General features: G+C 35.7%; 2 protein-coding genes across 2 annotated transcripts in view; both read right to left on the bottom strand.

Moving 5' to 3' along the window:
• The window catches only part of LOC142350959 (uncharacterized), a 215,280-nt gene extending 202,090 nt beyond the window's left edge, over positions 1 to 13,190 (bottom strand). Inside the window, exons 1-4 of the mRNA XM_075402986.1 lie at positions 13,145 to 13,190; positions 12,643 to 12,817; positions 5,070 to 5,188; positions 4,019 to 4,233 (exon numbers count right to left, since the gene is read on the bottom strand). Coding sequence (XP_075259101.1) covers positions 4,019 to 4,233; positions 5,070 to 5,188; positions 12,643 to 12,734 — 426 coding nt within the window. The 5' untranslated portion in view covers positions 12,735 to 12,817; positions 13,145 to 13,190. The remainder of the gene's footprint in view (positions 1 to 4,018; positions 4,234 to 5,069; positions 5,189 to 12,642; positions 12,818 to 13,144) is intronic.
• Positions 13,191 to 18,528: 5,338 nt separating this feature from the next.
• The window catches only part of LOC142350958 (uncharacterized), a 94,612-nt gene continuing 88,113 nt past the window's right edge, over positions 18,529 to 25,027 (bottom strand). The window contains exons 22-24 of the mRNA XM_075402985.1: positions 23,275 to 23,465; positions 22,554 to 22,700; positions 18,529 to 19,482 (exon numbers count right to left, since the gene is read on the bottom strand). Of these exons, the coding sequence (XP_075259100.1) occupies positions 19,220 to 19,482; positions 22,554 to 22,700; positions 23,275 to 23,465 (601 nt within the window). The 3' untranslated portion in view covers positions 18,529 to 19,219. The remainder of the gene's footprint in view (positions 19,483 to 22,553; positions 22,701 to 23,274; positions 23,466 to 25,027) is intronic.

The following is a 25,027-nucleotide window of genomic DNA, read 5'->3' as shown; positions in this document are numbered from 1 at the left end:
GGGTCCAGGTAGTCATGTCAGCGCCGGGGGCGCAGGTGAAAATGCGAGGTCACTTTCTACTGCCAATTCCTTAGGTACAGGTAGGGCCGGGGGCCCAGGTAGTCTTGTAAGCACAGGGGGCACAGGTGAAAATGCGAGCTCAAATTCTACTGACAATTCCTTAGGTACAGCTAGGGCCGGGGGTTTAGGTAGTCAAGTCAGCGCCGGGGGCGCATGTGAAAATGCGAGCTGTTTCTACGAATTCCTTAGGTATAGGTAGGGCCGGGGGCCCAGGATGTCTTGTCAGCGTAGATGGTGTCGGGTTCTCAAAGGATGATGTCAGCCATGATATAGGTTGGGCCGGGGGCCCTGGGGATCAGCTGTACATCGTGTCTACCGGGAATACAGACAATTCTAGCGAAACAGTACATCAATTCAACAAAGATGAAACCAGAGAAAAAAATGTTTTGTTAACGCCTATGGAGCAGCCACTAAGGGGAGACACAGAAGACGAAAGTTTTCTAGAAGCAGCAGTCTCAACAGCCTTTCACCATTTTTTGATGAAGAAAATAAGGTGATTCGAGTTGAAGGACGCCTAGCCAATTCACGTACACAATAGATCGAAAATTTCCAGTTCTTATTCCAAGAAAATCACTAATCACTGAAATGCTTATTCGAGAAGCACACGAGAAAAATCTTTATAGAGGACCTCAACTGACGTTATACACCCTTCGACAAACTATTTGGATACCTGGAGGGCTTTCTGTAGTGAAAGGTGTCTTATACAGATGCAAGCCATGTATCCGTTTTGATGCCAAATTGTTACAGCCTCAGATGGGAGATTTACCTCGAGAACGAGTAGTGCCGTCATTTGCGTTCAGTCATTGCGGACTCGACTATTATGGACCGTTCTACACAAAAAGTGGAACTCGAACGCTTTTGAAAACATACGTTGCAATTTTCATTTGCGTCAGTACGAAGGCAGTTCACATAGAGCCAGTTATGTCTCTGACCAAGGACGACTGCCTTGAAGTCATTAAAAGATTTGTATCTCGTCGAGGTATTCTTGATTAAATATACAGCGACAACTCAACAACTTTCATTGGGACCAAGGGAGAGTTGGAGTTTCGACAAGCCTTAGCTACTCAAGAGTTTGAAGATTTGATATCAATATTCGGCAAGGAGAACAACATTACTTGGCTTACTATTCCGCCGAGAACACCAAATTTTGAAGGACTATGGGAGGCCGCTGTCAAATCTTTGAAACGCCACATGTACCGCAGCATTGGAAGAATAAAACTTTTTTGAAGACTTCACAACACTGTTGACACAAATTGAAGCAATTTTAAATTCAAGGCCTATTACGTCCGTTTCAAATGATCCCAATGATGCCTTAGCACTTACACCAGGACACTTTTTAATAGGACGACCAATCACAGCATTGCCTGAACCAAAAACAACAGGAAAAGAAACAATTTCCCTGACACGACAGAAAAAGAGGATGGAACATCTTATCAGGGACTTTTGGAAGAAGTGGTCAACAGAATATTTGTCAAACTTACAACAACGGAAAAAATGGCAAACGGGACAAACAAATATTGACATCAATGATGTAGTAACAATCAAGGAAGAGAACACACCACCCACTCTGTGGCCAACGGGACGAATAACAAAGGTATTTGATGGAAATGATAAAATAGTTCGAGTTGTTGAATTGAAGACATCATCTGGACTATTTATACGGCCAGTCAACAAGCTTGTCTTGTTAATGAAAAACGATAATGACATGCCGCCAATAAGATCTGACAAGGAAGATGACACAGATGAAGAATGAACAACAGAGGATGCAGACGAGGAATGACATCAAGGAAATGTAAATTACAACTGTACAAAACTGACAAACAAGAAGTGATTGAATTTAAGAAAGTATCAATAAACTTGTGATGGGTTGCTGAGAAAAACTATTTACCGCAATTGACCACTTAACCAGAAGGCCAGTTTCAATGATATATTAATAAAGTTGAACCAGTTCAAGGAGGCCGATTTACAATAGCCTTTGATACAATGACCTTCAATGCAATCCGAGCAAGATGAGGAAAACAATGATAATTAACCACGTGCTGAAACCAAATATTCATAATTTCAAACGATATTATCACTTTCACTTGGTCTTTTCGAGCTTGAGATTCTTAAGCATAAATGTAATAAAGCATTTCTTTTATAAATTTTATCGAGTAAAATTTTGTTTGAAAACAAAGCTGGCAGATTGTCAGAAAATAGATTTGTAGACCCGCGGTTTCAAAAAGCTAGACAAAAAAATTAGTCTTTACGCTAAAAAATGAGATGTTAAATTTTGATTGAGGATCTGTATAACTTATTGCTGCTTCTATTAGCTGCTCTTAAATAACTTTCAATTGGAATTATATACACTAACTTGACCTTATCTCTTTGAATTAAAGTAAAGAGCAGTAAATTTTATCACGAGAATGAACAAAAAACTCGCTCCACTAAGAGTGAAAAATGACGTCACGCAAGTCAAGCATTTTTATTGAATAAACAAACGAAGAGACCTAGAAGGGTCTATGAGTGAATTGGGAAAACCATTTCCAAAAAAAATTAGATAAAAAAACAGAGAAACAAAATTAAAACGCCGCATTTTATTTAAAATCTACTGGCTAGAAAAAAAATTCGTTCAAACAGAAAACTAGAACTAGGATGAACTAAAAATGGATTGGGAAAACCATTAAGAAAAAAATCCGATCCAAAAAATCGAAAAAAACAGTTAAAATTAAAGTTAAATCGCCGCATGTGAACAAAAAATCACTAGCGAGAAAACCAACTTTTGTTCAAACATCGTTTTCTAACTCTACTTTAAATTTAGAGTGAAAAAATTCACACCGCAAAACCACTCGCTTTTTCGCTCCATTTCCTGTTTCGGCGCGACCAAAACCACTACACCAATTTGGATTCCAAACTCATGAAAATGTGTGAAGAGATCTTAAAAAAAAAGACAGCGCCCCAATACAATTCAAATTCTTTGAATTGTAAAAAACCAAGAGAAGGCCAATAATAGCCTCAGCTATCGCTTCGCCGATAATAAAAAAAGAATTTAAACGCTACTCGGCGTTTTCTGATTAATATTTTAAAAATGGGACATAGTAGGTACTGTTTATATTTTCTAAAGGTTTGCCTAATCTGAGTCGCTATTAAAATGACAGATAACAGGCGATATAGATTGCACAATTTGGCGATCTTATCAAAAAAAGAAACGTGTAGAATTTTTATTTTTCTTTAAATTTAATTGCTCTTTGGTGTTAGCGACATTATCGAATAGTTTTGAATATCTTGAAAATCAAATATTTACAAGGCGCGACTTGAAATCATTTCATCACCATTGGAAATTTAGCCATGAAGAAGGATTGCGCAGCAGCTTTTTTTAATTGCGCAAAAAGTCACCATTTTGCGAAATGGTGGTATTTTTTTAAGAAGACACCTGAAAATGAGGTTCAAATATTTTTATTCTTGTTTCTCAAGTGGTCAGTAGAAAAGAGCAGAAAAATGTCCATAAAGTGATTCGAAATTTTTCTGTTGTAATTATTCCAATAGGTGGATTCTTGAAAATTTCCAGAGATTTGAATTCAAGACAGCGAGCTATATAATAAAAAATTGTGCTAGTCTGAGATGACTCCTTTATAAAAGGTCCAAAGTTGCCAGACTAAAAATAGTAGGCTGGTCCTTCTAGTTCTCGCTGTGGGAATAACTAATGTTAACTCAAAAGTCCTCTGACTTGAATACAATTTCAGTGAACAATCTGAGAATAAACGGATCTTTTCCGTTTAAGCCCCCCCCTCCCCCCCCCCCCCCCCCCAGCTTAGTGTGTGCATATTATTTGCACCCCCCCCCCAGACGCACGTGCTATATGTTAACATATTGCTTCATTATGTAATGTCACGTGCTCTTTAACTTGGGGGGGGGGGGAGCATAACGTACTGGGGTGGGGGGGGGGGGGCACAAAGAGAAAAGATCCGAATAGACTAACCCTTTCATCGCACAGTTTGTAAGAAGCGCCCAGACAAGCGTAAGAGTTGTCGACTGAGACTTTGAACTGTGAGTAGTTAATGTCTTCTATGAGGATGTATGTACAATCTCCTTCGAAGTTGTAATGGGTTCCATCCAGGGTTCTGTAGTGGAAGTTTGTGAATGAGATACAAGTGGCAATGCTTCTGTCAGGGTCCAGTTCCACAAACTCAGAACCTAAACAGACAGACGCAAGGCAACATGTCTATTGCGGACTGTTTTCAATCTTGATGATGATCCACTCAAACTTCATTTCCAGTTATTCCAGGAAAACAGCTGGAGTTCATAATATGAGGCATTACAGGCCTGTCGGCCATCATTCTTAGTACCCGTTAGACACTTTTGATGGAAAAGAAAGACAGGCTGCCTATATGTTAGACAAAAATATTAGTTGCCCTATTTTTAAACGTTCGATTGCGTCTAAAACTTTGTGGAAACAATGCACTACATTATTAAAGAGGTGTTTAAGTTCCAAGTTCTCGAAAAATTGTAAGAAAAAGAGCCGAAACTTACATTTAAATAGACTGTAATGCAATAACTGATGTCTTTTTCAGCGGTCATTTATTGCTCTTTTCGAGGTCAATGCAACTCAATTGTTGAAGAACGGAAGATGCGAAGAAAATGCATTCTCTGAGCACGGTTTACCAAAAATATGACAGTTACTTGTAAAATTCTGGAACAAATTTTGTCATTAGTGGAGATGCAGCAAATAGAAAGTAAGCATAAAAATTAAAAAATCGTGACTTGTCATGATAAAGTTGGAGATATTCCCGATCTTTGAGCAGTCTTCCAATATGTTTCCATATAATCACTTACTTTTTTTACTCAAATGTCAAATGCCAATTTGGGGTGGCTGATAGAGCGACATCACAAAGTTTGGAAAACAGCCATCAGAGTTCATTTAACTGTACCATAATAAGAACGCAACTGATGATGATTATTAAAAGTCAAAAAGGGAAGTCTCAAATTCGGGGTAGGGAGACGGCACGGGGGGGGGAGAGATTGCAACTAACCCATGAGTGACTGTATATACTGTGTGAATAGTGAGGCAGTTGTGTAAGTGTCTGATGGACCAGAGAGTGGCTCCATTGTGGGCTTACATTCGTCCACACCTGGATCCTGGGCACCAACACTGCAAAACAGATTATCTATTTCAAATTATCTTAAGGTCTATTCGGTTGTAAATCAATATTAGACTTTTGCTGGAATTATTTTTATTTCTGTTACAAATATTTTTGTTGTCAAATTATTGTTATCACATGTCAGGTCAAATCAATAACGGAATCAGGCCTTTATATAAAGGGAATAGATATTTGCATACTTGTCAATTGGAATTTTTCAATTTTTACAAAGATCCGACGCATCAAAAATCATGTTCGAATTTTTTCGTTATTCGAAAACAGGATTCGGAATCAGAAAACGAAACAAAGCGAAACAAAGCAGTTGCTCTTTCTTGCTCTTTTTATGCCATTCAAAAGCTTTGAAATTCACGTTGCTTTATTATCAAAATGGCCAACCAAGAGAACTTTACTACAGGAAACAATTCCGAACTGAAACAAATTATTGAAAAACTTACAAATACTGTAAAAAAGCAAAACCTAGTCATACAAAATCTTACGGATCGTCTCGAAAAACTTGAGAATAACCAAATTACTTCAGAAAACAACATTTATCAGTTAGAAAAATGATTAACAGCAGTAGAAAGATATAAAAACAGACCGTTTCTTATTTTTACTAACATCGACATCCCAGCTGATGGTAATGTACTCGCACCAATTTTACAAATAGTAAACAACATCTTACAGGTTAATTTGAATCCCGACGAAATCTCGATTGCCCATCCACTAAAAAATGGAAAAATTGCGCCTATTATTGTTCAATTTGTGTATTTGCAACAAAGGGACATAATTCTGAAACGTGCTTCATGGTTAAGAGGTCTGAGAAATTCGATGGGGAATCCTATTTTTATTCATGAACGACTGGCGAAAAAGGATGTTATCATTGAGAAAAAAGCTCGAGAACTGGACATTCACTATAAGATTAAGAAATCACACTTATGGGCTTTTGATGGTGAAAGATATCAACCAGTTGATGACATCAGCGAGCTCCCGGATTATCAAAGGAGACAACAAAAGAGTTTGCAAACTGTACAAAATGGTACTCTATTCATGAATAACAAAAGAACCTATGCTTTTTCGCCTGATATGGACGCAGCAAACAATGGAAATGATATACCAATGAACAAAAAACAAAATATGTACGGTGTTTCATTTCAGCAAAACAAAAGTTATGCATCAAAAAACTAACATTCACAGTCTTGCTTGTTAATATCCGGTCTCTAAACAAACACCTTGAGGAACTTCAGGTTTTTCTGCAAACATTTGAGTCCCTACCAACTGTGATTTGTCTTGTTGAAACTTGGATACAAGAGGGTTCTCATGAAGAACACTTCAATATATCAGGTTATCAGAAAACAATTGCTAAAAACAGGGTGTAAATTGGTGGAAGAGTAGCCATGTTTTGCAGGGAGGATATTCTTCTGTTAGATAGCTTTCCAACGAACAATGATAATGAAAACTATACTTCGATTACATACTATGTTCCCCCTGGGTTCAATAAAAATCAGTTCTTGACTGAATTTGACAGCTATCTTGAGACTATGGTGGATGCGAACCAAAATCTTATTATATGTGGAGACTTCAATATAGATCAGCTATCTCTGACTCCAATAAAAAGCGATTTGAAGATGTTATCTCTAGTAACGGTATAAACCTAATGGATTCGGGTATAACTAGAGAAACGTCGACAACAAAATCATCCCTCGATTTATTTCTGACAAATATCAACAAAAATCAATGCACAGTAAATTCTATCAGTTACGACATCACAGATCATTATCCAGTGTTTTTCAGTCTAACAAAAAATATGATTAATCCCAAGATAAAAGCATTTAAACGTCGCAGTATGTCTGCCTTCAACGACAAAATACTGTTTGAAAAATGCAAAAAGGAACTGGAAAACAATTTAATCACATTTCAGAACAACAATACGGATCAATCTTTCAACGCATTTTGTAACTGTTTACATTTTGTAGTCGACAAGCACCAGCCTTTGGTTGAAATAAAACAACAGAAAAATAGGAATCAATGGGTCACAAGTCGACTAAAAAATCTTTTTGCGAAGAGAAACAATGCAAGAACAAATTGGTTGAGAACAAAAAACAACATCGATAAAACTAGATATCTTCAACTGAAAAGCAAGAGCACTCAAATCATGAACGACACAAAAAAACTTTTCATACAAAACAAAATTCAAAATTGTGGTAGGGACTCAAGGAAAATGTACAAAATCATAAACAAATTGATAGGCAGGAACAGAAGAAGTGATGTGAGTTATAACCTTGTTTTCAATAATATTGGAACTGATGACCCCAGTAGCATAGCTGATTATTTCAATGAACATTTTTGTAAATGTTGCAGATGAAATAGTAAGCAAATTACCTCAAATAAGCTTTCCTTCATCTAATTGTGCTGAAGAACAATCTATGATGCTACATGAAACAAATGTAGTAGAAGTGCTTTCACAAATAGCCAGCCTACAAAATTCTTTTGCACATGGTGTGGATTTGATCACTAACACTTTCATTAAGAGATTTGACAGAACTTTAGCCCCATTTTTAGTTAATTATATCAACGAATCTTTTTTGAGCGGAGTTTTCCCAAATAACCTAAAACGAGCAACTATCCAACCGCATTTCAAAACGGGATCAAAAACTGATGCCAATAACTATCGACAAATTTCGATTTTGCCGTCTTTTGGAAAAGTATTTGAAAAAATTATGAAAATAAAACTTCTCAACTACATAGAGAAATTCAAAATTCTTGGTGAAATTCAGTTTGGTTTTTGTAATCGGAGATCAACAGTTGATGCACTCGTAAATGTAGTGGAAAACATAAGGTTGGAAAAAGAAAAAAGGAACAATAGCACCACGGTATTCCTATATTTGAAAAAGGCATTCGACACTGTTAATCACTCGCTGCTGTTGAAAAAATTAGAAAACTTTGGAATTAGGGGTCAGGTTTAAAGCTGGTTTTCTTCATATCTCAAATCAAGAACACAGTGTGTTATATGGAAAAATAGAATATCGAAAGAACTAATAGTAAAAAATGGAGTTCCTCAAGGTTCTGTTCTGGGTCCTGTATTATTTATACTGTACTTTAATGACTTTGTGGACGCTTGTAACTTATCCACTCCGTATTTTTTTGCCGATGATACCAGCCTCCTTTTCAAAAGCAGAACAACCTCTGAAGAATTAATTACTGAAATTCATTCAGTTTCACATTGGCTACATCAAAATAAATTGGATTTAAACGAGTCAAAAACTTTTGTAATGAATTTTTTTGAAACTAAAGCAAACACAAACATTCAAAATCGCCCAGTTCAGAAGTGCAAAACCTACAAATATCTAAGAGTAATTTTAGACGCGAGTTTAACTTTCGAAAAACATGTGGAATCCATTTGTTTAAAACTAAAGAAGTGGATCGGAATAATTGCAAGGCTAAGGAGAACTTGCAGTCGCAACACCGTTTTGATCTTCTACAAAACTACAGTGGTACCAATTTTTGAGTATGGACTTCTTATTAATGGTGGAACAACGTTGAATAAGCTTCAAAAAATTAAACGGTTACAAAAGAAAATTTTGAGAATTGTCTTTAGAAAGAAACCAAGTGACTCCATCTTTGATACTTTATTCGAGTTCAAAATTTTGACAATTTGTGAATTGTACATAAAACATCTGCTTTCATTCAGCCTTAAATCATACTTTGGGTTACATTCAAACAAAATGATGAATGAGATTTTGACCGCAAATCAAAATTTTTTGTACAATACTCGCTCGAAAACGACTCGCATTATGCAAACAAAAACGTCAAAAAGAATTTCAACTCGGACATCTCTGGGTTATCGCGGTAGAATTTTGATAAATTTTCTACTGAAACAAAAAATACTACCTCAGCTTGAACAAGAGACCATGTCCTGTACAAAAGTTAAAAAACTAGTCAATGCACTTCAATATAGCTTGATCATTCAAAACGATACGTTAAAAAAACTTGTCTTCAAATAAAATCTGGGCGCTTAATTAAGATACGTTAGTATTTGCAAGCGTCCACTCCTGATGAAATTTTGGATTTATGGATTTTTAATAGTGGATTCTGCTGTGTCCACAACTTCTGCGTGCTTTATAAATTAACAGGAGAAATTCAAATTAAATTAAATTAGGATAAGCCTCATTTGCAGTAAACAAAGTTATAGGTTCATTACTGTCTCCATGACAAACTAAGACAAATTTGAGAACAATAAATATGTGCACCCGATTGTACGTAAAGATCAGAGCCCACATTTATGCATGAGCTCCCCGGGTCAAGGTTTGGTCAAAAAATAATGTAAGATTAGCGGTGAATGGCGGTGAAAAAAAAATTTTTTAAACCGCAAAGCGCCCGCATCTTTTAGCGTTGATTGCTGTGAATTTTTGCAAGATTAGCGGTTTTTAGCGGTGAAAAATTGTTTTTCCACCGCATTCACCAGATTTCTTACAATAAAGAAACTGCCGTACAAGGGTTCGAACCTCTCGCCTCCTGCATGACAACATGTTATTATTCCTTCGCGCCAATCTGTCACTTACTTAAATGCTATTTCCTATGAATTTAAGATAAGCGTTGAAATTAGCGGTGAACATATGTAAGAATTGTGAATTGTTTTCCACCGCATTCTCCTGGTAGTGGTGGAATTTTTTTCACCGCATCTCCTGGTAGCACTGAAACTTTTTTTCACCGCTTTTTTCTGGTAGTGGTAAAATTTTTTTCACCGCTTAAGCGGTGAAAAATTTTTTTCAACGCGTAAAAGTTTTTTCACTGCACTCATCGCATTGAGCGCAAATCTTACACCATTTACTCAAATTCACACCAAATCTTACATGTTTTAGCAGTTTTTAGCGGTGACACCTCGACCTGGGCATAATCATCAGCGTAAACTACGGTTAAGCTTGCGTATCTGAGTAGATTAACGAATATAAAATTGTGAAAGCCTATTCACACGAGTTAAATCTCAAGTCCAATTACCTGTGTTTGCATAAATAAACAAAAGGAAAAATGAAGATGCGAGGACTACTTTCGAAAAAGGCCAATGTAGTTCCAAAATCCGTAACTTTTGATCAGAATCTCCAGCACAGACCTTAACTAGAGCACGTAAAACAAATTTTCATTTTTGTCAATAATTAGACAGCAATATTAATAGATGTGTCATTAGAATTTTAGGCAATTGCAACTTCGACCCTTTAAAGGAGAATTGTTATGCCAGATTGTTCAGCCGCAAATTTGCCTTCACACTGTTATTTAAAATTTTGTTTTGCCTCAGACACGGTATGATAAATAAAACTAACTAACAGATGATGGGTAGTTGATTTCAATAGTTCTTAGAAAAATGTTTATTTTTTATAAAATATGTTTCATTGCTCTCTCAAATGCATTCCCGGACACAACGCCAAGCCAATTTCAGTACTGGGCAAGTCTAATTCAAAGTCTCATTTCATTACTGATTCAGAACCTGATTATGTCACTTTTTACACTTGGCAGTCTAAATCCAAGTCTGGGCTTATATTTGGCAAGTCTAATCCAAGTCTTGGCAAGTCAAAAATGGGTCCAGAAAACGTCAAATGTGGCCAAGAAATAGATGGAAAATGGTCTAAAAAAGCCGGAAAATCGTCCAAAAATGTTCGGAAAATGCTCAAAAAAGATGGGAAATTGTCCAAATGTAGACAGGAAATCGTCCAAAAATCATTTGAAAAAGAATACTCGGTTGAAACATTCAGACATTATTGCAAGATCCGAAATATATATCAAATTGAGTCAATTTTTGTCAAAATCGGGCTGAACCGGCTGAAAACGGCCCGAAATACCCTCAATTTGGCCAAATTAGGGTCATATAGATCTCCCCCGGGACCCACGGACTCTCCAGGGGTGCAATTGACAGTCTGATATGCATCCGGCATCATTTTATAGCAATCCAGGAAAGTTTCCAAAAATTTTGGCACGTTACAAAATTTTTTGGAATTCGAAGTTTTTACTCATTCGGAGAGTTGATTCGAGTTGGGAATCAATTTTCAAGTGTTATTCAAGTCGTGAATAAGACTTGCCATACTTGTATTTAGACTTGCTGGGTACTGGGAAACGAAACGTAAGATTTGGATTTAGACTTGCCTAGTAATGATAGACATTGAGTTCGGTCCAGGTTTCAAATAGTGAACTATAATCAGAACTAGCTCAATTTGTCACTTTCTTCAAAAAACTCATAGTTTCGCGAGTTATAAAACCAGTTTATTTAATTGTTCAATGTTTCCCTGAATTCCAAACAAACTGGAAATGATTTTATAAAGTTCTGAATGCATAAACCCTGGTAAAAAAAAAGAAGCTCGGAAAGCTGTGTTCGCTTTGCTTTTCATTTAACGGGTTTTTGTTTTTTGTTATTAACGTCAAATTCTGTACACTATCGGCAAAAATTATCTAGGGACATTTAAAAATTTAAGCCGAAAACCACCTTAATCGATACATAGTGGTTATATGGTTACATTAACTTAAAATTAGTTTAAACAATCTTTTTCTTAACTTTCTACGTATATTAGAACGCATTTTTTTGTGTTTTGCACGCTTAGAAGTACCAAATTCTCATCTGCTAATATTAGTTTAAACGTTTTATTGTAATGTTAATTAGCTGTATCTTACATAATGAAAAGTTCGTTAAATTTTGCGTTCCAGAGAAATCGGCAAAAAATTAACGTAATAATACAGCGCAAATTATTTTAAATCGAATTTCATGATAGATTTACACTTCGATCGGTTCTTGCCCTTTTGGCCAGCATTAATTTAGCTGAGTTGAACTATCTACAGCGTGGTACGCAAACTTGAGAGACGACCAAACAAGGGAAATGTGGGCATCATGATCAGCAAAAGAAGTGTAAAGGTTTATGAAGAATGTTTTGAGTCTTCAAATAGAACCATTTCTGCTCTTTCATTGCAACAAAACTAATCAACTTAAGAAGCTTTTTATAAATTTTTAAACTTATTTGCGTTATTAATATTTGTGCGCTTTTCTGCTATTCGTAATTCCAGCTGACAATGCATGTGGATTTGTTTCAAAATGAATTTAATCTTTGTAATTCACGTACGGGGCAAAAATTATCAGTTATTCAGCAATAATCTTCTAATTAGATCTATGTTCTTTTTCTTTATTCACGACAAAATAGTATTGATGGCTCACATTCTACACTTTGGGCTCTGGTAAGACTTCGGCGCGACATAAGATAAGACCGCGTCACAGAGTTTCCTTTCTGATAAGACACATGCACGACCAGAGCCCTCGTGTGACCAGGTTTATTTGCGTCGCAACAGCCCCCCCCCCCCCCCCCTGGTACGCAACCATACGTTACTTGGGGTATACTTAAAAGAAACTTATTCTGGGTTCTCGGTAGTTGATAGTGTCAAACAATATTTTTGAAATTTTACGTGAAATTTTAAATAAATCCAATGTACTTACCCATAGTGAGAAGTGAGTGAGTGTGAGTGTATAATGTGAAGTATAAAAAGGGAGGCCAGAAGGCGCTCGGCGCAAATGCCGCCGACACGCATTTCACTCTTAAAACTATGTTAACAAGTGATGTCTATTTCCAGTGAATAAATCAAAAAACTAATCTAAAGTTACACAGAAAATCCTACACCGAATTTTTAATTCGATCTATTATATGGATTGGAGTTTGCACAAAATATTGCAGACATTTTATTTTTTGTATTCAAAACTTTGCTTTTAATTCTAGATTTCAATTTCTAATAAAATGGAACTCTTCGGTATATTTTATCTCATCAATTACATAAGTAGGTTTCTAATATTGTTAAAAAAATCAAAAACTGATGGAAAAGTCCACAATTTTAATAAATCAATCGAATATATTAAGATTATGGCAAGTTATTTTGAATGAAAAGAGGGGTTTTTTCCTCAATTATGGCTACGGACAAATTCGGTATAGGATTCAAAATTGAACGTTTATCGAAAAATTCCAAAACTCGACCACGCGATTGGGATCGATTAGATCAAGAAAATGAAAATATTAGAAAACTTGGTAAAATTTTTAAGTTTTCATTGTTTTTCAGAACAAAAACTCAGTAGTCAATCACATCTGGTGATTCTGGTTATAATTTATAACGACGTAAAAATACCAAATGAAAAATTCAAAACTAAGTTTAAAACTATTATTGTTGAATACTTTTATGAAAATTTCTGTTGGAGCTCATCATTTATCAGTTAAGCTAAGGAAAATTTTGCTTTAATTTTTAGTATTCGATGTGAATCTGTCAATTGTTTTGTAAACAATAACTCAGTAGATCATAACATCTGTTCAGATTTGTTCACAATGTTCGAGTTTTGTTAAATTAGAGACAATATTATGGTCACCTGCAAACGCATGAAAAAGTTTTTTGGCTATGCAGATTTCACAATTTTAACAAGTGGTAACATATTTCCAAAAACCACCAAAATATTTGCTGACAAATTCACAGGTTTTGATATTTGAATGACTCAACGGGTTGTTATTATTTTAACTTTTCATTCTTTTAAGTAAAATATGATATTTGACGGCACAAATGTTGAATTTGAAAGGACAGCCCAGCGGTTTGACAACTACATGGAAACAAAAGAAAGCGATGACAAGCAAAAATTTGATAAAGATGATTTTAGTTTGTTAGAAAAGGAACCAATTTGAGTTTGATTTGTTGTGAACTCTGCAAACTGACCGAATGGAGAAGACCAAATGTTAGAAAACTTGATCACGAAATTTAACTATTCCGTTTTGTCCTTAACAAGTGCTGTAATTTTTTTCTGCTTCGCACAATGAAGGTTCATAAATTATGGGCACAAATTTCTAATAAAGTTATTTGTTCATTCGTTTTCAAGACGCAATGTGAATATTGAGTTCAAATTTTTTGTTGAAAAAATGCTATATCTTTTCAATTAAAAGAATTTAGAAACTTGCTGTCAAAAAACTGTAGGATATGTTTGCAAATTTAAAGTAATCGATTCTCATGATCGACATTGATAATCAAAAATATCCAGAATGATTGGTTATAAACCAAGTTTTCTCAAGATGTGAAAAATTTTACATCAACAATTCAAAATTTTTTATGCTCAAATTTATCTTTGTGATGACATATTAAAAAAATTGTCTCTAAGACCAAAATCAATGATTAGGCTCAACTTTTCATTCTTTTTACTGATTTTATATATTTTCTGATTTTCTCCGGTTTAATTGGGTACAGTACCTTTTCATCAATTAATATTTTTGATATTTGAGTGAGACTGGTTTTTTGCAACTCACCTTAGGTCGCATAATACCAAATGGCTCTAATACCAAATTCCTTACGCTATCCTTCTGGGTGGGATCCATTAGAACCACCCAAAAGTGGCGCAAAACGAATGTGGTGGAAACCATGTCTGGTTTGAACAGAGTTCATTGAGCTCTATATCTACGCTTCTCATTACTATAGTAAGAATTTTCAATCTTCATGTAAAAATGACATCCAAAGGATTATGGAATTTTTGCTAGCAGTATATTTCTAGTTCACAGTATATTTCAATTGACATGGGAAACTGACAGAGGCAGTTGAGACAAAAACTATCCATAAATTAAGTGATAAAATTTTCCTCGATTGTCAGTCCAGAAAGCCAAACATAGTAAAGTTGTAATAATAAATTTAGAACTTTCAAACGGTTCTCTACTGCTCTAGATATGTTTCCTCAATTTCTCTGCTTAGCAAATCATTCTTTTATCACCAGTTTGAATGATTAACGGAATAATGCAACTTGCGTTTGGAAGAAATGTGAAGACTTTAACTTCTCACGTATTAAAAATTCCTTCTCCCCGATTCATGTTCTTACCATTACAGGCACTCCCGAATGTTAACTGGAAGATTGTCAAAATTTTTAAATTTGTTTTCAATTAGGTGACCAAATTTGTTAACGTTAACCAGTTTTCAAGCAAGGCAAGATAGCAGCAAACCTTATAAGGTTTTATGGCAAAATTTTCAAGGAAATTTGATAAAAAAGGAAAACAAAACTGCCAAAATATGAGATATTATAAATTGATTCAAAATGATCTGATTTTAAAAATAATGATCGAGTGTTAACCAAGATTTCATTAAATCAATTCCTCCATCAGAAAAAAAAATACATGACAAAAAAACGTTTAAAAAGGGGCCAAACCGACCCCAAACTTTATCGTGCAATCCAGACTATTAAAGTTGCCAAAAGCCCGGGTCGCCATTTCTTAGTAGTTATACACGGATCATTTGAACGATGAGCAACCCGAGAGTTTTTTCATACTAAGATCGAGAATCCAGAGTCGCTTCAGAAGTCGACCTCTCAAATATGGTAAGGAAAAACTTGACTCACCTGGAAATTGAACAAGTGACCCATTGCTCATGTTAGCCGTTTGAATAATTTATTTATTTTTTATCCTTTCCCTGGGACAATTAATTTTGGAAGCGCTGCATTCTGACATTAGTTTTCGCTCAACAACTCATATGCAACTATAGATTATCCTATAAAAATACGATAACGTCAATCTCTACAATAGAATCCCTTTTCATAGTTCTAATTGAAAAACGTGATTACCAAAATACAAATGCTATTTGCGGCGGTCATAGACTATCGAATTTCAGTCCCTGTTAAGGAGAATAAAACAAAAAAAATTAGGTCTTTTCCGTTTGTCCCCACCCCCCCCCCCCCCCAGCTTAGAGGGTGCGCCCATATTAGCCCCCCCCCCCCCGATGCACATTCATATTTTTACATAATCTGTTCTGCAACTGGGGGTGCATATCTTACGGGGGGACACAAGCGCAAAAAGAAATCCACTTTGTCTTTTCTATTGCAACTAAAGCTGAAACTTCTTGCTGAAATTTTTTCAAAAAACTGTTCTGATTAGTTATTTTTCTGATTAGTTCTGATTAGTCTTAACCCTTGTCACGCTTACAAAATTCTCAAACGCTCTTTAAGTACGTAGAGGAACCCAACTCCGGGTTATGTTGTTCAAATGAGCCTAATAGCGAGATTAAATTCCTCTCGTTTAAAAGAACTAGTGTAAGAATGCAGAAAGTATGTCACTATTCAAAGTAGTTATGAAAAGGAGGGCAAAGTTAACGCTGATGAAAATTTTCGACTTGGCAAGCAGTAGAAAGTTTGCATTACAAAAGATTGTTGCTATGAACTTATTTTTACTGATTGAGAGCGAGATCGGGAGAGAGATAGATAGAGAGAGAGAAAGAGAGAGAGAGAGAGAGACAGACAGACAGACAGACAGACAGACAGACAGACAGACAGACAGACAGACAGACAGACAGACAGACAGACAGACAGACAGACAATAGTAACTACAACAAACTACATATAGTCCAGGCACAAGATCTATTAATATCAGAAAAGTATTCAATCCAACACCAAGCAAAATGAGAGAGAATTCCAATCCACGAGATGTCCTTTGATTCAGAATTCGTAAAACATTACGGACTAACGTCAGAAAATTTGCTAAGGACTAGTGGGAGCTCAAAACTATTTCAGCCTGCTTCAGTCGTTGTGGGGGGTTCTGTTAAAAAAATTACCAGAACTTCAAGTGACGTCAATTGAGGTTATTTTATACCAGATAGACGGGCAATTAAATAGTTGACGCGCTTGACGCACATCGTGATTGAAACAGAAAAGAAACAAAAATTGAGAGAAATTGTTTCTAGGTCTTAAAAAGTGTAACATTAAACCTAATTCAGCATCTCAGTAGAAGGCTATTAAGCCTAATACTAACGCCAGCCAGCAATCGCTCTAATAAACTTTGGTAAACGATTGCACAATCTGGCTTTATCGGTTTATCCGTTTTTGATTTTGCTCTTTTGACAGTAACTATTTTCACTAAATTGCGTTGTTCAATGAGTAAAAAAATTGAAGTCCATTCAGTTGAAACAGGGAGTGAGGTAAACCAAGAGTCAAATGTAAAAGTTGCGCCTGACATAAAACGTGAATGAAACGTAAATAGAACTAGAAGTCCTGACCTACAATTCGAAGATTTTTTATTGACTAAACATAAACTAGACCAGAATATGGATGGATTGAGCAAATCATTGAGAAAATCCAATCAAAGAAATTGAAGAGAAAACAGCAAGAAAAAAGTTAAGTTTCCGCTAGCGAGAAAGTGAACAACTTCTGTTCAAACACTTTCTCACTGAACTCAAAAATCAAAGTTAAAAAAATTTAGGCCGAAAAACCACTTGGGTTTTTTGCTCCACTTATTGTTTCGGCCTGACCAAATCAGTTCTTCAAAAATCATCAAAAAGTGCCAACAGGTCTTAAAAAAGACAACGTCTCAATTCAAGTTCTTTGAATTGCAAAACGTAGGAGAGCGCCGACATAATAATTGAGAGGCTGATTGCGGCTATTAATAACCACTAAAAAATTTAGAGCGGTTTAATTTGATTGGTAGTTGTGAAATGCCTTCCTTTGAGTTCAGCTGCTGACACATGAAAATAAAAGAAGAAGAACACACAAAACGAAAGGTTAAACCGTCAAGAAAAAATTTCGAAGGTAACCCGATCAAGCACAAATTTTGCATTACACGTTTACAATAATTGCTTCAAACTTCGTTAGAGAGCTATCTTGGGTCTAACAAGTTGGTCTAACAACTAAGTTATGAATATTACCACACGACAATCGCCATAGAGAAGTTATCTTTACTCAGAGGCTAAGCCAAGCTGAAAATTACCGTGCGATAATGCTTTTTATTCACGTTGCAATACCAAGTCAATGCAGCTGATTAGACTTTTTCAGCGACTCTTCATGTGAAAACCATTATAGTAGTTTTCCTCTATTTATTTCGCAACGATCGACGTTCATCATTAAACTTAATTTAGGCGGCATGCGCAAAGGTTTAGATCTTTTCAACAATAGTCCCCCACCCCGTGTTTTTATGTCCCATCTAATGTGTTGTTATATAGCACGTAACTATTTATAAAATAGCACGCGCCGCTTGGAGCGTTAAAGTTATATGCCCACTAAGCTGAGGGGTCGAAACAATAGATCTTGTATTTGTGTTTCCTTGCACCATCATAGCTTCACGGTAATTTTGCGTCTTTCCCATTATAGCCCCCCAGCTTAGTGGTCAGATAACCTATAGCCCCCCCCCCCCCCTCAATCATGGTAACTATACCATTTGGAGGACTATAATTTCATGGGGGACAAACGGAAAAGATCCCATAATTGGCCGAAATCTAATGTGAAGGAAAGAATAGATAGCAAGCATATCCGAGGTGGTGATTCTCTACGAGTCTTGGGGTCCTAATGTGGCGATGGAATGTTTTGCTTTGGGTGTTTAAATCTGTGGGAAAAAGAAAAGCGTAAAAAAGATCATGCTGATAATTCTGTTTACAAATTGATAATTTCAAATAGCAAATCAGATCTATTCTCTTCTTTTCTCCTTTACAAACTATGTACACAATCAATTGAGTAGACCACAATTGAAGAAAACATTTACAAAATAGTCACTAGCTTACTTCAAAATATGATTCTATTTAATAACTGTAGAAATATAACAACACTATTTCAGCCCAGAGATTGTCCCGTTTCACTGCTAAACTATTTCGATTAACTTGGAAGTTATCAAATTATTTAAGACTATATCTATTGTGATATCATAAGAAAAACGAATAAAATTTTAACTTAAGTGGACAAAAATTGACAAAAAACTGTGAAATGATAGTGATTCAATGATAGTGATATATATTTCTGAAGATTTCCATTACCATTTTTCAACGCTGACTGATATAATCACGTATTTATCAAGCACGCAAGTATAATTTAACCCCTTTTGATTGCAACCATACAGTTTATTTTTGTAAACTGTTCATGATAACTTTTTTAACTAGAAATACCCGAAATTTCACATGAATTGTAGCAATTTACCCTCAAATTCAACCTTACAATATACTAATATCTCGTTTTGCGCTTCCAATTCGACAGAAACGAAACAAAGTGTGATTTAAATCCTGATTAAAACTAATTTATGATTGATGATAAAGACATTATGTCAGTGGAATTTACAGGAATGGAACGATTGGCTTTTATGGTGTGAAAAGTTCACTTTGTCCATGAACGAAACAGGAACACAGTTTGAACAGAATAGAAGAGATCTGTTGCTTCTCTGACGTCTGAACAACCTGAGTGAGAGGGCGAGAGTGAGGGTAAATGTGAACAGAAGAAACAGGAAAGCGAATGAAGCCTGAAGATTGGATACTTCCGGGGATAACGTTGGATCTCCGCCCCGTAGTTTTGGGAATCGCCCTCGTTCAACTAAAAAGATGATTCCCGTCAACTTTGCAACGCAGATTCTTAAAATTAGTGATATCCAGCAAGCACAAAAACGAATAAAAATTGACTAGTCTATTTCCGGTAGTTTACAATTTCAAGATAGCTGAATTGAGTCAAGGGCCCTTCTCGTGAAATACACATCTTCAATTGACAAATCAGTACTGATCACGTCTTATCGCAAGTCTTAAAACTTGTGAGAACATGTTAAAACTTGCTCAAGATTTGTCAAGTCTAAGCCAAGTCTTGGCAAAGACTCGGCAAGTCTTGACTATTGTGCAGTTAGGTAATGTAGAGTTTTAAGAAGAAATTTTATATAATTGATCCATTTAAAAATTATCAAAAATTGGCAAACATTTTTTACGAGAAATTTGTTATTCTGACCGAGCTATTTCTGAATTGAGCATATACCAACTTCAAATGTCCTATATATTAACACCAAAACCATTTTTTTTTCAATGGCAGAAAAAAGTGCCCATAACTGGTATCTTTGGGCGATACCAGAAATTTACCCATTCTCTATCAAGTGACCTTTAGAGAAGTGCTCGTGTTGACTTGTGCTTCTTTTTTTACTTTGGAGTTTTTAGGCAGGCCACTGTACCAAACAAAAGCAAACCAATAACAAAAACTGTGCTCACCCAAGACTTGTCAAGTTTTTTTGCAATTTCCTAATAAAATGTTAAAATGGTCAATGATAGTATTATTGGTTTTACCTATTAAGACAGGAGTGTTCCTGAACAGACTGATCCGACTTTTTGGCTAAAATGTTGGTTAAATTTTTCAAAATCCAGACTTTTTTTCATCAAAGACCAAACATGCTTCCTTAGCCCACTTTGTTTAAATTTGCCGAAAACACAAACTTGAGACCTGCTGAATCAATCTGCCCAAACTTCGAAGAGGGCTAGTTTTACTGGTTTTCGCTAAATCAACTCGATAATTATCAACTATACTTAATTATAATTGATAATTATCAATTATACTCCAAAATTAATCAATCATATTTAAAACTTTGACAAATTATCTACGTTGCTAGCATTTGGAACAATTATGTGTTTTAAAAGGACAAGCAGCAATAGCATGGTTGGTTTCAGTCTAATCAATGATTTTTACAATCTGAAAATAATTGGATTATATTGGAGCGGTCTTTTAAAACATTTTTTGTTTTTGATAATTAGAGAAAACGATGATTACTTATTTTTGAATCAAGGCTGTTATTACAGATCCAATTTAAGTGCAAGTGACGTCAAACGAGCGTATATTTGAAAAATTCAGTGAAAAGCTCACGAGTATTCATAAAATCCTTTGATTTTTGGACATCTGTCGATTGTTGAAGTGCTTTTTTGCTGCCTTTGAATTTATCACATTAACAAAAAATCACATATCACATTAATCAAGTTAAAAGATGGAGCAATTGATTATAAGTTTAACGACTGCGAAAACCGTTTTCTCGCAAAATTTAGCTGAATTTTTGATGTTTGCTTGCAGTTGTGGCTTTTTAGTGTATGATATACTCTGCACAATGATAGTTCTCAATGGTTTCCTGTGGAGCTAAAAATTAACGTAAAAGATTTCAGTTAATAGCTAATGGTTTTCGTGACTTTGAGGTAAGTGAGGTAAGTCACGCAATTGGCCTTAAAGCAGAAATGACGTCACGCACACAAATTTTAACGGAAAAGTAGTAGAAGTTACTGAAGTCATTGAAAATGTCAATTCCAAGAAGTCAGGTCGTAAGAATCATCGATGGAGACGACAAATTTAAAAACATAGCTGGCAGATTGCCAGAAAATAGCCGCAATAGATTCGTAGATCGGCAGTCTAAAAAGACATTAAAGACTAACATCAAAAGACAGACCAAAAAAATTCGTCTTTTCATTGAAGGCTGATGTTATATTTTGATTAAAAATCTGTACAAGTTATTGCTGCCTCTATTAGCTGATCTCAAATAACCTTCATTTAGAGTGACACACACCCATTTGACCTTATCTCTTTGAATTAAAGTAAATAAAAGTCAATTTTAAAGTGAGGAAGTCATTTTTGAGAGTGAGGTAAGTCAAGTGTGACCAAAAATTTAATCACGCGCATGAACAAAAAAATTCGCTCCACTAAGAGCGAAAAATGACGTCACACATGCAATTCAGTTGAAATTGCATGAACGAATGAACAAAAAGTGGCTGTGACGTCATATGGTCGTAACAAAAATCATGACGACGAAATAAAAAAAACCAAGAGAAGGCCAATAATAGCCCCAGCTATCGCTGTGCGGCTATTAAAAAAAAACACGATGTCCCCAATAATAGCGGCTATCGCTTCGCGGCTATTAAACAAAAACATAACCGACTAACGTCGAGCGAATTGCTCTCAAACGACCGGCGAGCGGTTGGCTTTGTCAGTAGCTAGCCACGGGGGGGGGGGGGTGCACCGGGGGCTGATGGGGGCAGCACCGGGTGTGGGGGGGGGGGCAAAAGCGCGATGGGGGGGCAAAAGCGCGGTGGGGGGGTGGTGGAGCCAATAGTGGGGGTGGGGGTCAACAAAGGGGGGGGTGTCAACCTCTAAGAACCGCCCCTCACACCATAAGTATAAGTATAAGTCTCCAAGACAGTTTGAGCTGAAACAGACCTGAAAGGCTCTAAGAGCACATAATGCCCGCTGGGCGCTACCTGTTTATCCCGTTTTTGAGGACGAAAAGTCAAAAGCGTCAGACGAAAAATTGGTCAAGCGAAAAATCGCATAAAAAAAAGACCGACAGGACTAATATAATTGCTACAAACTTCGTTTGAGAGCAATTAATAATTGATGTCAAAATACTCAAGGTGTCGAAATAACCATCTATATCTAATAGGAAGTTCTCGCCTTTGCATGCTAACAAATTTTTTTTATGATTGGCACACCCTTCTAGAATTTTACTGAAACGCTTAATTATAAGCCTGAAGTTTCAGTAGTTTTAGCTAACCAAACAGTTTACAGCAAAACTAACTGAATTCAACAATTAACTGAGATAAATTGTATTTTCTGTCAAATGCGCAATCGCAATCATACGTAAAGACTGTTTTGCTCACCCGGAATCTCTTTGGGTGGTTTCATGACGTATATAGGCTCCCTCCTATGCACAGTGGCCTTGTGAGATCCCTTGGGAGGAGAATCGTCATCAACTTCTTCTATCAGACTACGACGCCTCCTCTTGCTACCACATTGCGTAGCCGGGTCTGCAAACAAAAAAAACAATACATGAAGAGAAATTTATTGTTCAGCGACTGTTGACTGGCGGAAAAAGCATTCCTCATTAATATTAGACATAAAAGATAAAAATGAAAAATGAAATATTTGCCATTATAATCGGTAAAATGTTAACAAATGAAATTGATCTAATTTTTAGCCAATGAAACTAATTAAATTGATTCATGTAACGAAAAGCGGTTGCGAAAACCCACTTCATTTTAGACAGGAAATAAACCCACACTTTACTATTAAAGAGCTGCGCAATTAGCGCATTTGGCCATGCCTTAGTGGACTGTGGGACTTGATATGAAACTATCACAACCGAATAAATTATCACGACCAAAATTAAATTTCAAAATTGGGGTTTATTTCCGTGGGGTTTTATTTCCTAGACCCAACGAAAGGCACGAATAATTATTTGAAATGCAATAAAAATAAAATGTAAATATTATTTTTTGAACTGTGAACTTTAAGTAGTTGGTTATAAAATTGACCTGTTCAAAAATATCTTTAAAAGCAGACGTTCCTTTTCTCAATGAAATGATCGAGAAGTGAACTCACCTTTAATTGTGCAGAAGTTCTCTTGTTGATTGGGAGGACATGTTTTAACATCGCAGTGTATGAAAACAGTGCCAGTAGATGCCTCGCCCTCTGATTGGTTGAACCAAGCAAATGCATCGAAGTGGAAAGAGTCTGAGCGGGCAATCGCAGGAGAGGGGGAGTCCCGCTCGAATGTAGGGTCCACTTTGCACCTAATAGAGAAACAAGAGTTCGCAATTGTTAGGATGTAAGTTATGGTAACACGGAAACAAAATTAACCGAATATTAAAACTTAGCTGGCAGATTGCCACAAAATAGCCACATTAGCTTTGTAGATCTGCAGTCTTCAGAGTGACGAAGTCATTTTTGAGAATGAGGTAAGTCACGTGTGACAATAAATTTAATCACTCGAATGAACAAAAAACTCGCTCCACTAAGAGCGAAAAATGACGTCACGCCCCCAATTCAGTTGAAATTGCATGAACCAATGAACAAAAAATTAAACCTAGAATGGTCTATGAGTCAACTGGGAAAACCGTTTCTAAGAAAAATCGGATCAAAAAAATTTTTTTAAAATAAAATCAATGTCAAAATGCCGTATGCGAACAAAAAACCACTAGAGAGAAATGGAAACCTGGTTAAAACAAAAAAACTAAGCCTAGAACAAACTATGAATGATAAATGAATCAAGAAAACTGTTTAGAAAACAAAATCCGATCCAAAACATCAAAAAAAAACAGTAAACCGTTTTCTCACTCTACTTAAAATTAGAGCGTAAAAAATTCACGCCGCAAAACCACTCACTTTTTCGCTCCACTTCTGTTTCGTCGTGACCAAAATCACCACTCCATTTTGCAATCCAAAAATCATAAAAATGTGTGAACAGATCTTAAAAACATAGCCGGAAGAATTCCGGAAGCGACTCGAAGCGTCAAAACTTCACAAAAAACCGTAATTTCAGCTGAAGCCATTACCTTGTATATTAAACCACTAACTCACTACCTGCCCAGTTCTGCTTTAAAAATTGGTGAAATTTAAACCACTGTCACCAAGAGAAACAAAAAGCAACAAAATTTTGTATTAATGATAGCTTTTGGTAACGTTAAAAAAGTCCAAAAAAATTAGGATGGCAAAATACTGATAGCCTGAAAAAACGAACAGGGCTCTCAATTTTCCTCAAAAAATCCATGATTCTAATCTCAAACAGATCGCGAAAGCAAACGGCAGATATTAACATTGAAAAAGCTAATTTTTTCAAAAGAATGCTCAAATTTAAGAATCAGAAAACAAACCACTACAATTAGATTTCTAATCACTGCACTTACCACAAAACAAAACATACTTCTGCTTTGTTGTATATATTCAAGACATCATTTCATACTAAATCAAAAGTAGAATTAATCATAGAAAAAACATAAGTAACAGAACAACATTAAAAGGCAAAAAATCGTTTAAAAACAAGACAAAGACCGGAAGAAAATTCCAATCAATAGAAGTAAGTGGTAATTTTCAAAAAACGCTCCCTACCAAACTCCCTATACTACCCTATACTATACTACCCTATGAATGAAATCAATTGCAAATTAAAGAAATGGCGAAAATCAAAGAAAAAGCTGAAATCATTCAATTTCTCAACAACTGAAAAAATTGATAAAACGAATATGAATGTAGGTGCCAGGACAAAGCTAGAATGATACAAACTGGAATGTGAAGAATATGGACACAATGTAAGGAACACCGTAACAAACGGACAAATTCTTGAATTTTGAAAGTT

Source organism: Convolutriloba macropyga, chromosome 12 (assembly GCF_964194025.1).
Source record: "Convolutriloba macropyga chromosome 12, txConMacr16.3, whole genome shotgun sequence".
Classification (NCBI taxonomy): domain Eukaryota; kingdom Metazoa; phylum Xenacoelomorpha; order Acoela; family Convolutidae; genus Convolutriloba; species Convolutriloba macropyga.
The sequence above is the reverse complement of the archived record's forward strand: the minus strand, read 5'-3'. Positions and strand labels throughout refer to the sequence as shown.